Source organism: Scylla paramamosain, chromosome 19 (genome assembly GCF_035594125.1).
Source record: "Scylla paramamosain isolate STU-SP2022 chromosome 19, ASM3559412v1, whole genome shotgun sequence".
Taxonomy (NCBI): Eukaryota; Metazoa; Arthropoda; class Malacostraca; order Decapoda; family Portunidae; genus Scylla; species Scylla paramamosain.
In genome coordinates, this window is record NC_087169.1 from 16,046,287 (window position 1) to 16,063,602 (window position 17,316).

The 17,316-nt window shown below is 39.7% G+C and overlaps 1 protein-coding gene across 30 annotated transcripts in view; it reads left to right on the forward strand.

The window, feature by feature from the left end:
• The window catches only part of LOC135109739 (uncharacterized), a 53,745-nt gene that overhangs the window by 17,612 nt on the left and 18,817 nt on the right, over positions 1-17,316 (forward strand). For 17 of the 30 annotated variants that reach the window (XR_010272873.1, XR_010272864.1, XR_010272862.1 and 14 more), the window contains 7 exons: positions 1,043-1,147; positions 3,455-3,628; positions 5,687-5,799; positions 6,592-8,604; positions 9,266-12,152; positions 12,468-12,522; positions 15,531-15,635. Coding sequence is in view for 1 of the 30 variants with exons in the window: in XM_064021317.1 (XP_063877387.1) it covers positions 11,803-12,152; positions 12,468-12,522 (405 nt within the window). In the remaining 29 variants the exon portion in view is untranslated. Of the gene's footprint in view, positions 1-1,042; positions 1,148-3,454; positions 3,629-5,686; positions 5,808-6,591; positions 8,636-8,688; positions 8,704-9,265; positions 12,153-12,335; positions 12,523-13,632; positions 13,766-15,530; positions 15,636-17,316 lie in introns of those variants that run through there. The other 13 variants (XR_010272880.1, XR_010272887.1, XR_010272867.1 and 10 more) reach the window with 12 other exon arrangements.

The following is a 17,316-nucleotide window of genomic DNA, read 5'->3' on the forward strand; positions in this document are numbered from 1 at the left end:
TGTGTGTTCTGTGGGTATATTGGGATGTTTGGAATGCTTTGGATGGTTTAAGCGTGTTATGGGTGTGTTAGGGCAAGTATTGCCGTAAGGTTTGGGTTGGAGTGTTTTGAGGGTGTTTGGAATGTTTAAAGCATGTTTTTTGATGTGTTTGGATGAGTTTTGTTATATTGGGTGGTGTCTTGAGTGTGTTTTGGGGTGATTCGAGTACGTTTTACAGTGATCTGAGTATGTTTTGGGGTATTTCGGCAACACACACCCCTCAGTAACACAAATAAGGTAACTCTAAATACCACAATCTCACCAGATCTTACTGTAACATGTACAGGACAAATTTATCAAGTCAATTATGCCTACAAGGGCTTGCCACACTCCAAACACTACTGAGGTACCCATGAAAAAGACTCCCTTCCTCCCCTCCCACGGACCACCACATCCCCTAGTCTCTCTCTCTCTCTCTCTCTCTCTCTCTCTCTCTCTCTCTCTCTCTCTCTCTCTCTCTCTCTCTCTCTCTCTCTCTCTCTCTCTCTCTCTCTCTCTCTCTCTCTCTCTCTCTCTCTCTCTACTACTACTACTACTACTACTGCTACTACTACTATGATGAACCAAATCAGGTTTAAACCTAACCCATCTTAGCCTTATTTAATCACCACTTCTACTACTACTACTACTACTACTACTACTACTACTACTACTACTAGTACTACTACTACTACTACTAGTGCTACTACTACTACTACTACTCACTAGGGATAATAGACCACTAATGTTATTGGGGAAGAGAATTTTAACGTTGATGGTTTATTATTTCTATAGAGCAAGATATATATATATATATATATATATATATATATATATATATATATATATATATATATATATATATATATATATATACACACACACACACACACACACACACACTACTTCACTTCTGTTGTTTCCTTTTCTTCCCTTTTCTCATACTTCCCATCATCCCTTCTTCATCTCTTCACCACAGCAGACCAACCTTCATCACAAACTGAAACACAGCTTTCTATCATAGGTGAGGAGTGGCAGCAGCGACACCATGGCAAAGCAGAGGCCCTGTGGGGGAGGCGGCAGAGGCAGAAGGCAGCGTGCTTGTCAAGTTTATCATCAAGCAGGATCAGTGAGTTTGGCACCACAATATTGTTTGCTTGTACATTTTATTTTTTCCCTTTCTTTTCCTGTTTTTTCCACTTCACCTTTTCTCTTTTCTTTCTTTTCTTTTCCTATCATTGCAGTGTTTTCAAGGAATAGGGAACGTTTCTTGTCATGAAGGGGTAGGGGTGAGCCAGTGTGTGCTGTGGGTGGGGTCTTGTTGTAGTCTCAGGATTGGACTAGGTGTGGGGTAGGGAGCCAAACTTAGTGGAATCAAGCTTTTTTTTTTTTTTTTTACTCTCCCTCTCTCATTGGTCTCCTTGGCTCAGACTTCTTGTTGTGTCCTGGGTTGCCCTTGGTTGCAACCTAAAGTTGGGTCACCAAGCCATTTCATTGGGTCGTCAAGGATATGTGCACAATTTTTTTCCCCAATATACCTATTCAAAATGTTATCAAGGTATTAATCTTGCGTATAGAATATCTAAGTCATTAACATTTAAGGCTAGGCACACCATATATACATACACTATTTAATTGAGGTGAAGAAAACAGCCTATATGTATTTTTGGCCTTTGAGTCTAACCATTGGTTGATATTTGAAAAGTGAAGGGTGGGATGGAGGGAGAAGAGTGGGGTGTAGAGGAAGCTGGGAGCTGATGTGTCAGTGTCATGCTGATGTCATGTCAGATCTGTATCAACTGCTCAGCTAGGAAGGTGAGGTGCATGACATGACATTTTTTTTTTTTTTTTTTTTTTTTTTTTTCAGGTCATGTATTTGACTGTGAAGTATATTTACATTTCTAGTACTCCTAGTACTCTACAGCTTCTACTACTACTTTTTTTTTTTTTTTTTTTTTTTTTTTTTTTTTTTTTTTTTTTTTATGTAGGAAGGATACTGGCCAAGGGCAACAAAAATCTAATAAAAAAATGCCCACTGAAATGCCAGTCCCTTAAAAGGGTCAAAGCAGTGGTCAAAAATTGGTGGGGGTGAGAAAAACTGGCGGAGACGTCTCAGAACACCTAACTTCATAGAAGCTGTTTTAGCTAGAGATGAGATGTGAAGTTTCCAGTTCAGATTATAAGTAAAGGACAGACCGAGGATGTTCAGTGTAGAAGAGGGGGACAGTTGAGTGTCATTGAAGAAGAGGGGATAGTTGTCTGGAAGATTGTGTCGAGTTGATAGATGGAGGAATTGAGTTTTTGAGGCATTGAACAATACCAAGTTTGCCCTGCCCCAATCAGAAATTTTAGAAAGATCAGAAGTCAGGCGTTCTGTGGCTTCCCTGCGTGATATGTTTACCTCCTGAAGGGTTGGACGTCTATGAAAAGACGTGGAAAAGTGCAGGGTGGTATCATCAGCATAGGAGTGGATAGGACAAGAAGTTTGATTTAGAAGATCATTAATGAATAATAAGAAGAGAGTGGGTGACAGGACAGAACCCTGAGGAACACCACTGTTAATATATTTAGGAGAAGAACAGTGACCGTCTACCACAGCAGCAATAGAACGGTCAGAAAGGAAACTTGAGATGAAGTTACAGAGAGAAGGATAGAAACTGTAGGAGGGTAGTTTGGAAATCAAAGCTTTGTGCCAGACTCTATCAAAAGCTTTTGATATGTCCAAGGCAACAGCAAAAGTTTCACCAAAGTCTCTAAAAGAGGATGACCAAGACTCAGTAAGGAAAGCCAGAAGATCACCAGTAGAGTAGTACTACTACTACTACTACTACTACTACTACTACTACTACTACTACTACTACTACTACTACTACTACTACTGCTGCTGGTGCTGCTGCTGCTGCTGCTGCTGCTGCTGCTGCTGTTGTTGTTACAGTTACTTGTAGTAACTGTAGCATGGTTTGCCATGGTCAATCTGGAAAGGATTTTGGGTTGCAGGCAAAAAAAAATTAAGAACCACTGCTCTGGGGATATTCTTCAGTGCTCTGGGGTCTTGTCTAGGTGACAAGGTAGGGATTGTATGACACAGTGAAAGAAGACAAAAAGGAAGAGTTTGTGTCTTGAAATTGAACTACATATACTTAGCTCCATTGTTGGTAAAGTTAGGTTAGAGTTCTTTCTTCTCCTTTTATTATTTCTCACTAGTCAGGGCTTGGCATCATGCATGAGTCTCCTCCAGTTGTCTCTGTCATAGGAGGTACTTGATTTCTGATGGGGATTTAGATTCAAGAAAGCACTATATTCAACCACTTTATGACTTGTAGTGTAATGACTCAAGAAAAGAGCACTTCCCTTACATATAGATGGGAGTTTGTGTGTTTCTTTTGTTGTTTAAGTACCTTTGTCTCTTGTTCTGCTAACCTCTACCTCTCAACAGTTGGAGTTGCCTTGAGTTGTCCACATTCGCCACCAGTACTGCCAGCCCTCCGAGGAGAATATGTGAGAAGCCCACAGGTGCAGCCCCTTCTTTGTCCACACCTCTCAGGGACAACCCATGTGTATCTGTGCTGATGGCTTCTCAATCTCACTTGACAGAAACACCCAATTAACAGTAAGCACAGCCATCACTTATACACAGTTGTCTATAACATGAATAGGAACTGATATTTGTGAGTGTCATTTCCATAATTTGATATATGTGAGTTTCATATCTATAGATTTGATAGGAATTGATATATGAACCAGTGAGCTTTAATTGAAAATGTGATCAGTGGAGGTATTCTTTTACTCTTATGATAATTCTTTCCCACACACACAAACATTTACTTTATTACACTATTTCCTCAGCACCAGCACAAACAAACAGTATTTAAACACTGTACTAGTTTATGTACTAGTGTGTGTGTGTGTGTGTGTGAGTTAGTCTTTATTTTATTTATTTATTTATTTAATTTTTTTTTTTTTTTTTTTTTTTTAGAGTTTGTACGTGTGTGTGTGTGTGTTTGTTTATTTTTCTTATGATTTTTTAGAGCAGTTGAGTTTTCTGGTTTGTATGTGCATGGTTTTGTATATCTGTATATTTATTTATTTACTTTTATTTGTTATTAATCTTATTTTTAGTTGATTTTGGTGTGTGTGTGTGTGTGTGTGTGTGTGTGTGTGTGTGTGTGTGTGTGTAGTTTTTTTGATTGTTTGTGAGATATTTTCATTCCTGGGCACACAGCAACAACAGACACTATTTTGTTACCAGTAACATGTGGTTTAGTGACCACTGGTGGGTGATATGCTTAGGTGGGTAATATCACAATAATTCATCATGATAATGATATCAGGTTATTGGTTATCCGATGAATATTTTTCCCGTATTATTGATTCATCGGTATCGCCAATACTTTTGATTCCAAACTAGCAATGATCAATAATTTTAGTTTTTGGAACATGAGCCCATTTAAGTTTTAAACTTTCAAAAATTAAATGTAGTTATTTTGCTTAAAACTGAACTTTTCAGTAGTGAAGAGACAGGATAAACATTGAAATTTTTTTTTTTCTAAGATTTTTCTGAGTTTTCTAAAATATAGATAAGAATAAGGATTTGGATTTATCTTATTTTTTTTAATCAATGTTATTATTGCTAGTATTGGAATTTTGGATTTATCAATTTATCAGTTAAATATTAGATCCATTCAGCAAGATTCACATTCACTGCTGTGTCTTGTGTGTTCCCCTACCTGCCATGTCAGTCAGTGTTCTATCCTCTACTCCCTGAGTCTGCTGCTCCTCCCAGTACACCTTAGTTAAAATCACCCATCATGATGACTCTGTCACTCTCCTCCAACATTTTCTCCTGATGCTCTACCATTCCCTTCATCATGTCATTGTATTCAAGGCTCTCATGCATTTGTTTTTGGGGGACATCTACCATTGTGAAGTACCTTCTTACTATATTTTCATTCTTGACTGTCCCAATTCTGTCCCCTTCTCCTCACTGCTGATAATCTCCTCCACTGTAACAGTTTTCTTCACTATGAACGTCACTGAATATGGAGCGTTGGTTACTAAGTGGTGTTTTACTCGCCGAGTGTTTTCTCCTCTATAGCCAACATTTTGTATGACATTTTCAAGATTTTAAATATTTCACATGAAATTCAGAGTTACATTTTACAGTTATGTTGATTAAAGATAACTATCTGAGTGACATTATGCAAAATAGGGAATAGACGCACAGGTGCAGCCATACAGGGGTGCCCTGCCAGCCCACTGGACTCAAGTTGGTCATGATTGCATGTGGTACAAGTGCATGTGAGAAGTGAAGGCAAGCAAATTTGTTTGGAAATTCATGAAAACAAGATCCATATGTACTTTTCCATCTTAGGAGTCCCATATTTTAGTTTTCAAAATCCAACACACACCATGTGATGCACTGGTAACAGGTCACTGCAACCCCTAGTCACTCTGGCCTTCCACCTAGATCAGTCTTCTTTTGTGCACACACACACACACACACACACACACACACACACACACACACACACACACACACACACACACACACACACACACACACACACACACACACACACACACACACTTGCTCAGAGAAATATACCCACCACTAAAATATCTTGGAATTGCACAATTACCTTGTATGTCCTAATATAACTAATTCCAGAGTGTTGGTGGTAGTGGAGGAAGATGCTGAAGAATTCATACACCATATCAGGACACGTTTCTCCATCTGTCCATGGCAGTGACATTACTTGGTGTTACACAAGAACTTTGCAGGTATTTATGTAAGAGTTCACTCCCTAAGCCTTGCTCATTTAGTATTTGAGAAAGTTTGAGGATATATTTGTGTGCGAGTGGCTTTTGAGGTCACACCAACACAACGGACTGAGTTTTTTTAACATATGGGGCTCTGACCTAGGGCAGCAAGCAAGAAGCCCATAAAAAATTCCTCACAGAATGTATCAGTTCCCAAAGATTGTTGTCAAGTGTTATGATACCTTCTTTCTTTTGAAGATGCCAGTGTTTAACATCATATTTATGTTAAAATAAGTTGTCAGTTTTATTATAAGAATTCAGTTATTTTGTATGAATTATGAATATGTGTGTGTTGAGACCTTGGTATGGTTGCACAACTTTCCATTGGTAGTTTGTGAGGATCCAGTGCCCACTAGTGTGGACAGCCGAAGAATGGTGATTGAGGCAAGGTGCACACATTGTACCCTGGGTGCAGTGTGTTTTCATGATGTCCTAGAGAGTTAGTCTAGACTAAGTACACACTACCACCCATTTCACATGTATAGCTAGACTAAGTACACACTACCACCTATTTCACATGTCTAGAAAGAGGTTGTGTGTCACTGATGTGTTTGGAATGAGAGTTGTCAATATAATTAGTGCAGCAAGAACTAAGACTCCTTAAATTATTCAGCAGCTTAAGATAATATCTGTGGAGTGACATCACTAATAATGACACACAAACTCTCCCTCTCCAGACAGTGTGTAAAATAGGCTATGTGAACATTGTAAATTTTATTGTATAGTGCTAACAGTAATTCATACACCTGGCAGGGGGAGGGACAGTGACTCCTGGAGTGCATTACTGGATAGCAGCAGCAGCAGCAGCAGTGTGCACAAGGAGGAACACTGTTAGTGAAGTAGTCCTCTATTACAAGGAAGCAGCATCATCAGCATTGACAGTGAAGTAGTCCATTGCCAGAAAGCAGCATCAGAAGGAAGAGCAGCAGCACTGACGCTTGGGAAGAAAGAGTCCATTGCATGATAGATCTATGATCTATCTCTGGCTGGAGGAGATTTAATTAAAGCCAAAATTAAAAAAAAAAGCCAAAATTCAAAGGTGGAGAGTCCCTGACTCAACATATTGGCTGGTGGAGATGCCAGTAAATAAGCAGCATAAGTCTCACACCCTTGTTCTCCCCAAGTCTTCTCTGCTTGAAGTCTCTTTCTTGCATGTTCCAGTATCCTTGTCTCTGTTCTTCTGGTTCTCTCTGTAGGGGTAAATGAATCAGTGTTAGTGACTAGTTTGAAATTGTTAACTTTCCAGTATCCCTACAACATCCAACCTTCCATATATATATATATATATATATATATATATATATATATATATATATATATATATATATATATATATATATATATATATATATATATATATATATATATATATATATATATATATGCCAACTAAAAGAATACTCCCATCAGGTGAAGTCCAACAATTAGCAGCACACTGAAGTGGTCCCCTAGAGAGCTCAAGTTCTGTTAGAAGCTAGTCAGGTCCTGTGATGGATTAATATGTTCTGGGTTGTTAAGGCCTCCAGGACAACAGGATATTTTCTATGCTTGATGTGTGTATTGGCAACCATCCCCAGCCAGACTGTGGACAAACAACAGGAATTAGTGAATATTGTATTGTGGAGATCCAATGAAATAAATCTTACTGGTTACCATAATCAAAATGTTTTGTGCCCACTACTAATTACCAGTATCAAGATGTTTTGTGCCCACTACTAATTAAAGTACTTTAGTCATGTTTTCTCTGTTCTCCCAGGCCTTGTGGGTACAAACAGCAGGAATTAGTGAAATTTGTGGAGATGTAAACTATCTAAATGTTTTCTGATTTCAAGTTAATATACTGTCCTATTGCTTTGTCTGAGAATAATTTAACTGTGGGTGCAACCAGCAGAAATCATTTTTTTCATTCACCTTTCCTTGCACGTGGTAAGGGAGTAGTAGTACTTATGGTGGTGGTGGGGGTGGGGGTAAGTAAGCTTCCTTAGACGGCGGTGGTATGACACTGGATGGTTGTGATGATAAGCATGCCGGCAGTGTGTAAGATTGTAGGGTGACCGGAAAGGATGTGTGTGTGTGTGTGTGTGTGTGTGAAGTCTGGTGATGCAGTGGTTCACATGACATCCGCTACAAAAGCTTCCTTACTCCTTCAAGCCATTGAGGGTCAAGCCAGTCAAGGTCAATATATATTTTTCACTTGGTATAGAGTATAACTACAGCTTCAGTGTCACTATTCTAAACATACGTAGTGCTATATGGCCTCTATAGTCTGGCCCAACCCTCTTTCGAAGTATAACAGTTACAATTATCACCTAACAAATGCGAACCCAGTAGGTCCTGACGTGTATCCACCTTGTAGGAAGGCCATGTGTAAGGTTCACGAATAGATAAGAGCAGGAATAGGAAGAAGTAATGCAGGAGGTACCGAAAGAAAAAAAAAATGCAAAAGTTAGCATAATTAAGATAAACTTCAAAAGCATCCCAAAGAACAAGAATCTACACCTTATAGAAGGGGTATATTTTTCGAAGCTCTTGAATAATAATGATAATAATAATAATAATAATAATAATAATAGGAAAATGAAGAAATAATTAACGGAGGAGATAAAGAAAGATAAAACAATGCAAAGATGAACTTTAAAAAACGCCCCAAAGAAGAAAAATTAATAGTAAAATATCAATAATGAAAGTAACCGTCCCGGGATGAAGACTGGACGCTGCCGCGCCATGTGTGTAATCAACAAACTCAGCGAGGGTTGCAGAGGCCAGGTGGGTTTCAGCTGTAATTTTTTTGTAAATGGTCAGTATCACCTGCTGGAGTGACAGGAGTGGAGCAGTAGTAGGACAGAGTAGATGGAGTGATATAAGGTAATAGAGAAAGAGAGTAGCCGTGCCTGTCTCAGCTTCAGTAGAATTTGTGTGATTTTATTTGTTGGTGTTGTGGCCTCTGCATGCTATAGCGTCTGGCCAAGCTCATTATGTAAGCTACAACATGAGACAATTTCACCAGTACGTCCGTTTATAAGTTTTATACCCAAAATACCAAGCCCAAGTAAGTCGAGCTACGTTTTGAGTTAGCGGATTGGTGGCGAAGCAAACTTTTCAGTCAGACTTGAACTGCAGAACGCCGGAAGCCTAATTTGAAGGCACGGCTGTTTATTGTGACAAATGAAGGAATTGAAAACAAAGAACTATATTTACTCACCTTCTTGATTACTTTATTAACTGTTCCACTTGATTGTTCACCATACCAAACATAATCTGAACTGACCTTGTTCACCATACCAAACATAATCTGACCTGACCTAAACTTTGCTTCTGTTCTTTCCTTCTCTTCCCTTTTCTCATACTTCCCATTATCCCTTCTTCATCTCTTCTTCACCACAGCAGACCAACCTTCATCACAAACTGAAACAGCTTTCTATCATAGGTGAGGAGTGGCAGCAGCGACACCATGGCAAAGCAGAGGCCCTGTGGGGGAGGCGGCAGAGGCAGAAGGCAGTGTGCTTGTCAAGTTTATCATCAAGCTGGATCAATGAGTTTGGCACCACAATATTGTTTGCTTGTACATTTTATTTTTTCCCTTTCTTTTCCTGTTTTTTTCCACTTCATCTTTTTCTCTTTTCTTTCTTTTCTTTTCCTATCATTGCAGTGTTTTCAAGGAATAGGGAACGTTTCTTGTTATGAAGGGGTAGGGGTGAGCCAGTGTGTGCTGTGGGGTCTTGTAGTCTCAGGATTGGACTAGGTGTGGGGTAGGGATCCAAACTTAGTCTTTTTTTTTTTCCCACTGGTCTCCTTGACCCAATCTTCCCAATGGTCTCCTTATCCTGTCTTTGTTGTCCTTGGTCGCCACCTAAAGTTGGGTCACCAAGCCATTTCATTGGGTCGTCAAGGATATGTACACAATTTTTATCCCCAATATACCTATTCAAAATGTTATCAAAGTATTAATCTTGTGTATAGAATACCTAAGTCATTGACATTTAAGGCTAGGCACACCATATATACATACACTATTTAATTGAGGTGAAGAAAACAGCCTATATGTATTTTTGGCCTTTAAGTCTAACCATTGGTTGATATTTGAGAAATGAAGGGTGGGGGGGAGGGAGGAGGGTGGGGTGTAGAGGAAGCTGGGAGCTGATGTGTCAGTGTCATGCTGATGTCATGTCAGATCTGTATCAACTGCTCAGCTAGGAAGGTGAGGTGCATGACATGATAGGTTTTTTGCAGGTCATGTATTTGACTGTGAAGTATATTTACATTTCTAGTACTCCTAGTACTCTACAGCTTCTTCTACTACTACTACTACTACTACTACTACTACTACTACTACTACTACTGCTGCTGCTGCTGCTGCTGCTGCTGCTGCTGCTACAGTTACTTGTAGTAACTGTAGCATGGGTTGCCATGGTCAATCTGAAAAGGATTTTGGGTTACAGGCAAAAAAAAAAATTAAGAACCACTGCTCTGGGGATATTCTTCAGTGCTCTGGGGTCTTGTCTAGCTACTTTTAACAGGTTTTAATGAAAGTTTTAATGTTTTTAAGAATTTTTATTAATTAATTAATTTATTTTTGCTTCAGTTACACCTTTCACTTTGCGTTCATTTAATTTAATTAGAGAAGGAAGAGAAGAACTGGAGGAGGAGGAGGAGAACTACTGTCACCATATTTACATTTGCACTCTCACTAATCACTGTTCGGCTGCAGCTGCGACATTTGGATCCTGGGACTGAAGGACAGAGAAGTGACCACCCTCATCAAGGAAACCAGGAGAGCCACCAGCTTGGGAGGGTGTGGCAGTGTCTGGGAGGGTGTGGCAGTGTTTGGGAGAGTGTAGCAGCATTTGGAAGGTGTGGCTGTGTTTGGGTGGATGTTGCAGTGTTTGGGTGGGTATTGCGGTGTTTGGGAGGGTGTGGGTGTGTTTGGGTGGGTGTGGTAGTGTTTGAGAGAGTGTACATACATATATACATATGTAGGGGCCTCTTAGATATTTAAATGGCAAACCTTAGGATTCAAAAAGTGCGGAAAAGTTAAATGTTTTCAATTGCATTGTTTTGACTATATGACTCAGGCGCGCGGTGCAACAACGACGTAACCGAGAAATGGAAGTTTCGAGAAAAACGCGCTCAAAGTTAAACACTGATTGCGCACAATAGGATACCCTTAAATAAGTAAGTATTATACATCATTTGAAAGGTCTTGGGTAGTTCTGTTTGGGGATGTAGGTTTCGAAGTGATAGGTGACGATTTTGGGTGGATGACTTACGCGTTAATTAACGCGTATACCGTAGGTAATAATTTTTTTTCCCGATATTGTTTTCATTTGTTAATAATGTGTTAGAGCCTATTACACATAGTATTAGGTGAAAGTTTCATGAAGATTGGTACATAAATAAATTTTTTATGAATTTTTTTCCGAGCGTAAAAAATAAAACTTACTCATTACCGGCTCATTACCGCTCGACTTTGAGCCTTAGTACAGGTGCTTAGATGGTCGAATATGACTCGGCCGACATCACCACGAGACTTTTACACCCTTCTACCACACGGAGCAGGCAAAAACACGAAATCTCAAATTTCACGGTTACGTCGTTGTTGCACCGCGCGCCTGATTGTGTGTGTGTGTGTGTGTGTGTGTGTGTTATTGCTAGTTCTCTCTCTCTCTCTCTCTCTCTCTCTCTCTCTCTCTCTCTCAGTAGTTCCACGGGTTTTCAAAGGTATTTTCGCGGTTTTAGTGACATTAATAACATTTCTACACTACTTACAGGAGAAACACACTTCTAAGACTAGTCGAGGTGACAAAGGTTTTTGAGGGTGTTTTTTTAAGGTTTTAGTGACATATTAACATCATTCCTACATTACTAACAGGAGAAACACCCTTGAAACCCCTGCTAATCATCTCTGTGGTCTTGCAAATCAGTAGAGAGAGAGAGAGAGAGAGTAGGGGCATTTTATTTGAGCCTATGCTGGGCTGCTTCGTGTTTGTTACGGTGACATGGGCAGCAGTGAGTGAAGTTTTTGTTCATAATCACGTAGCGGGTGTGGAGTATGGAAAGGGGAGTAGGGAAGTGACGATATTCATATTATTTGAATTATTATTTTATAACATGTCAACCTTTGTGTGTCTTTGTGGGTTGAGGAGCAATGACAGGTGGCGCTGGGAGGAGGAGGGTGGCGGGCGGGCGGCTGGCTGCCTGCCTGCAGTGTTTCGGGCTGCGCTGGTCAGTCTTGCCCTATACGCTATATTAACCAGTTTCCTTCTTCCCTGCATCGAACACCGTCAAGTAGCACCAAAGAGGCACGAGTACATAAGGTGAGTCCAGCGGTGCTAGCCTACTCAGCCTTACTGCCTTCACCACAACACCCTTCTCCCTGTAGTGTCTTGTACTCGTTTATTTAGGTTTTATTATTCGTTTTTTTAGATATTTTGGGGTTTCTTTATTTATTTTTAGGTTTCCTTTACGTCTGAGTCTGGAAACAGTCTTTGTGGGTTGAGGAGCAATGACAGGTGGCGCTGGGAGGAGGAGGGTGGCGAACGGGCGGCTGGCTGGCTGCCTGCAGTGTTTCGGGCTGCGCTGGTCAGTCTTGCCCTATACGCTATATTAACCAGTTTCCTTCTTCCCTGCAGCTTCTCCCTGCATCGAACACCGTCAAGTAGCACCAAAGAGGCACGAGTACATAAGGTGAGTCCAGCGGTGCTAGCCTACTCAGCCTTACTGCCTTCACCACAACACCCTTCTCCCTGTAGTGTCTTGTACTCGTTTATTTAGGTTTTATTATTCGTTTTTTTAGATATTTTGGGGTTTCTTTATTTATTTTTAGGTTTCCTTTACGTCTGAGTCTGGAAACAGTCTGAGATTTAGCCAAATATTGGAAGTTCGCCAATATGTAAACAAATCGTCAGCTGAGGTAAGAGTACGGGCGTCTGTTTTATCAGCCATTATTTGCTTCGTCTCTCACTTATAGTAAGCCAAACTTGTCAGAAGATGGAACCATATGTCTAGCCTTTATATCCGCTAGTCAGATATATCCGCCATTGCCTGCTTTTGGTGTCATGAATGAATAATTGTGGCAACATAGCGCCTATCCTCCCCTGTTAGGGCCCAGCCGAGGGCCGCCATGATGGATTGCTGCCTGTGCCAGCTTGTTGGTTCCAACATTTTTTATATTTTTTCTGAATGAATTTAGTTGGCTTCTATAGTAAGTTTTTATTGTTTCTAAAAATATTTTGTTGCTTTTGAATTGTTTTCTTGCTTTAGTTAAGTAAGTGTGCAGAATTTGGTTTTGTTTTTTGCGTAAATCAGGGGCCGTTTTTACGGTGCTATTTACCCAGCCCGGATTTTGGCTTTCTTATTTAAGCCTTTAATAAGGATTTCATTACTTCAAAAAATTGTTTATGATTTTTTAAGTTTTTTGCGTTCCTGTTCATTTAAGTATGTGGGCTTTGAAATTGTTTTTAATCCCGTTAAAAGTGGTGATTTTGTCATTTTTTAGTTTCTTTATTTCTTTATTTCATCTTGTAAGTAAGTTTGCATTGCTTTGAAAAATACTTCAGATTTTTTAAAGTTTTTTGTTACCGGTGTAAAGTGAAATGGGTGGACTTTTCAGTGTTTTTAATGGTGTCAAAGGTTCCAACACTTTTTCCATATTTCATATAATATTTCTTTACAACTACTCAGGCTGCAGAAGTTTTGATATTGTGAATATTAATTAAAGTAATTATCAAGTCAGAATATATAATACATTCGAGCCTAGCTTCATTTTTTCTAAGGGTCAATTTGAAAATGAAATACGTTACGTACGTAAGCCAGCGGGGCTGCCGGTGCTGGCAGCAGCTCGCTGCCTGTGACGTCATCAAAGCCCCAGGACTCGCTCTGCTGTAGTGTTTCCTCCTCAATATTTACCGGAATTTCCTACGTTTTCCAGGTGTTTTGAGCTGTTTCCAAACTCAGGCTTGTAGATAGTAGTAGTAGTACTAGTAGTAGTAGGAAGAAAATAAAAGAAATAAAGGAAGAAGAAGTGGTAAGGAGAAATGGAGGTGGGGCAAAACAGGTAAACAATATTTAGCTTAGTTTTCCTTGCTGGGCTTTCTCCTTTGGGTGTTTTGGATGCATATAGGAGTGTTGTGGGGGTGTTTAATGTGTGTTTTGTGGGTATTTAGGTGTGTTTTGTGTGTATATTTGCTGCTATCATTGTGTTTTAAATGTGGTTTATGATGTTTTTAGTTATATTTTATGTGTTTTGACTCGTGTGGGGTGTGTAGAGTATATTGTAGGATGTTTTGGGTGTGTTTGAGGGTATATTGAAGTGTTGTGAGTTTGTTTTGGCTTTATTTTGGGTGTTTTAAGTGTTTTTGGTGAGTTTTGATGTGTGTGTGGGGTGTTTTTGGTGTCTTTGAGTGTGTGCAATTAGTTTTGGGTCTTGAAGGGCGTGTTTGGGGCACTTTCCGTGGTGTTTTGTGTGTGTGTTGTATGTTTTGAGTGTATTTGATGATTTTTGGAGTGTTTAAGGGTGTTTTGAGTTTGCTGTAAATGTTTTGAATGTGTTTTGAGTGTGTTTTGGAGTAGTTTTGTGGGTATTTTGGGTGTGTGGGATTGTTTTTGTGTGTTTTGGGTGTATTTGTGTGTTCTGTGGGTATATTGGGATGTTTGGAATGCTTTGGATGGTTTAAGCGTGTTATGGGTGTGTTAGGGCAAGTATTGCCGTAAGGTTTGGGTTGGAGTGTTTTGAGGGTGTTTGGAATGTTTAAAGCATGTTTTTTGATGTGTTTGGATGAGTTTTGTTATATTGGGTGGTGTCTTGAGTGTGTTTTGGGGTGATTCGAGTACGTTTTACAGTGATCTGAGTATGTTTTGGGGTATTTCGGCAACACACACCCCTCAGTAACACAAATAAGGTAACTCTAAATACCACAATCTCACCAGATCTTACTGTAACATGTACAGGACAAATTTATCAAGTCAATTATGCCTACAAGGGCTTGCCACACTCCAAACACTACTGAGGTACCCATGAAAAAGACTCCCTTCCTCCCCTCCCACGGACCACCACATCCCCTAGTCTCTCTCTCTCTCTCTCTCTCTCTCTCTCTCTCTCTCTCTCTCTCTCTCTCTCTCTCTCTCTCTCTCTCTCTCTCTCTCTCTCTCTCTCTCTCTCTCTCTCTCTCTCTCTCTCTCTCTCTCTCTACTACTACTACTACTACTACTGCTACTACTACTATGATGAACCAAATCAGGTTTAAACCTAACCCATCTTAGCCTTATTTAATCACCACTTCTACTACTACTACTACTACTACTACTACTACTACTACTACTACTACTACTACTAGTACTACTACTACTACTACTAGTGCTACTACTACTACTACTACTCACTAGGGATAATAGACCACTAATGTTATTGGGGAAGAGAATTTTAACGTTGATGGTTTATTATTTCTATAGAGCAAGATATATATATATATATATATATATATATATATATATATATATATATATATATATATATATATATATATATATATATATATATATATATATATATACACACACACACACACACACACACTACTTCACTTCTGTTGTTTCCTTTTCTTCCCTTTTCTCATACTTCCCATCATCCCTTCTTCATCTCTTCACCACAGCAGACCAACCTTCATCACAAACTGAAACACAGCTTTCTATCATAGGTGAGGAGTGGCAGCAGCGACACCATGGCAAAGCAGAGGCCCTGTGGGGGAGGCGGCAGAGGCAGAAGGCAGCGTGCTTGTCAAGTTTATCATCAAGCAGGATCAGTGAGTTTGGCACCACAATATTGTTTGCTTGTACATTTTATTTTTTCCCTTTCTTTTCCTGTTTTTTCCACTTCACCTTTTCTCTTTTCTTTCTTTTCTTTTCCTATCATTGCAGTGTTTTCAAGGAATAGGGAACGTTTCTTGTCATGAAGGGGTAGGGGTGAGCCAGTGTGTGCTGTGGGTGGGGTCTTGTTGTAGTCTCAGGATTGGACTAGGTGTGGGGTAGGGAGCCAAACTTAGTGGAATCAAGCTTTTTTTTTTTTTTTTTACTCTCCCTCTCTCATTGGTCTCCTTGGCTCAGACTTCTTGTTGTGTCCTGGGTTGCCCTTGGTTGCAACCTAAAGTTGGGTCACCAAGCCATTTCATTGGGTCGTCAAGGATATGTGCACAATTTTTTTCCCCAATATACCTATTCAAAATGTTATCAAGGTATTAATCTTGCGTATAGAATATCTAAGTCATTAACATTTAAGGCTAGGCACACCATATATACATACACTATTTAATTGAGGTGAAGAAAACAGCCTATATGTATTTTTGGCCTTTGAGTCTAACCATTGGTTGATATTTGAAAAGTGAAGGGTGGGATGGAGGGAGAAGAGTGGGGTGTAGAGGAAGCTGGGAGCTGATGTGTCAGTGTCATGCTGATGTCATGTCAGATCTGTATCAACTGCTCAGCTAGGAAGGTGAGGTGCATGACATGACTTTTTTTTTTTTTTTTTTTTTTTTCAGGTCATGTATTTGACTGTGAAGTATATTTACATTTCTAGTACTCCTAGTACTCTACAGCTTCTACTACTACTTTTTTTTTTTTTTTTTTTTTTATGTAGGAAGGATACTGGCCAAGGGCAACAAAAATCTAATAAAAAAATGCCCACTGAAATGCCAGTCCCTTAAAAGGGTCAAAGCAGTGGTCAAAAATTGGTGGGGGTGAGAAAAACTGGCGGAGACGTCTCAGAACACCTAACTTCATAGAAGCTGTTTTAGCTAGAGATGAGATGTGAAGTTTCCAGTTCAGATTATAAGTAAAGGACAGACCGAGGATGTTCAGTGTAGAAGAGGGGGACAGTTGAGTGTCATTGAAGAAGAGGGGATAGTTGTCTGGAAGATTGTGTCGAGTTGATAGATGGAGGAATTGAGTTTTTGAGGCATTGAACAATACCAAGTTTGCCCTGCCCCAATCAGAAATTTTAGAAAGATCAGAAGTCAGGCGTTCTGTGGCTTCCCTGCGTGATATGTTTACCTCCTGAAGGGTTGGACGTCTATGAAAAGACGTGGAAAAGTGCAGGGTGGTATCATCAGCATAGGAGTGGATAGGACAAGAAGTTTGATTTAGAAGATCATTAATGAATAATAAGAAGAGAGTGGGTGACAGGACAGAACCCTGAGGAACACCACTGTTAATATATTTAGGAGAAGAACAGTGACCGTCTACCACAGCAGCAATAGAACGGTCAGAAAGGAAACTTGAGATGAAGTTACAGAGAGAAGGATAGAAACTGTAGGAGGGTAGTTTGGAAATCAAAGCTTTGTGCCAGACTCTATCAAAAGCTTTTGATATGTCCAAGGCAACAGCAAAAGTTTCACCAAAGTCTCTAAAAGAGGATGACCAAGACTCAGTAAGGAAAGCCAGAAGATCACCAGTAGAGTAGTACTACTACTACTACTACTACTACTACTA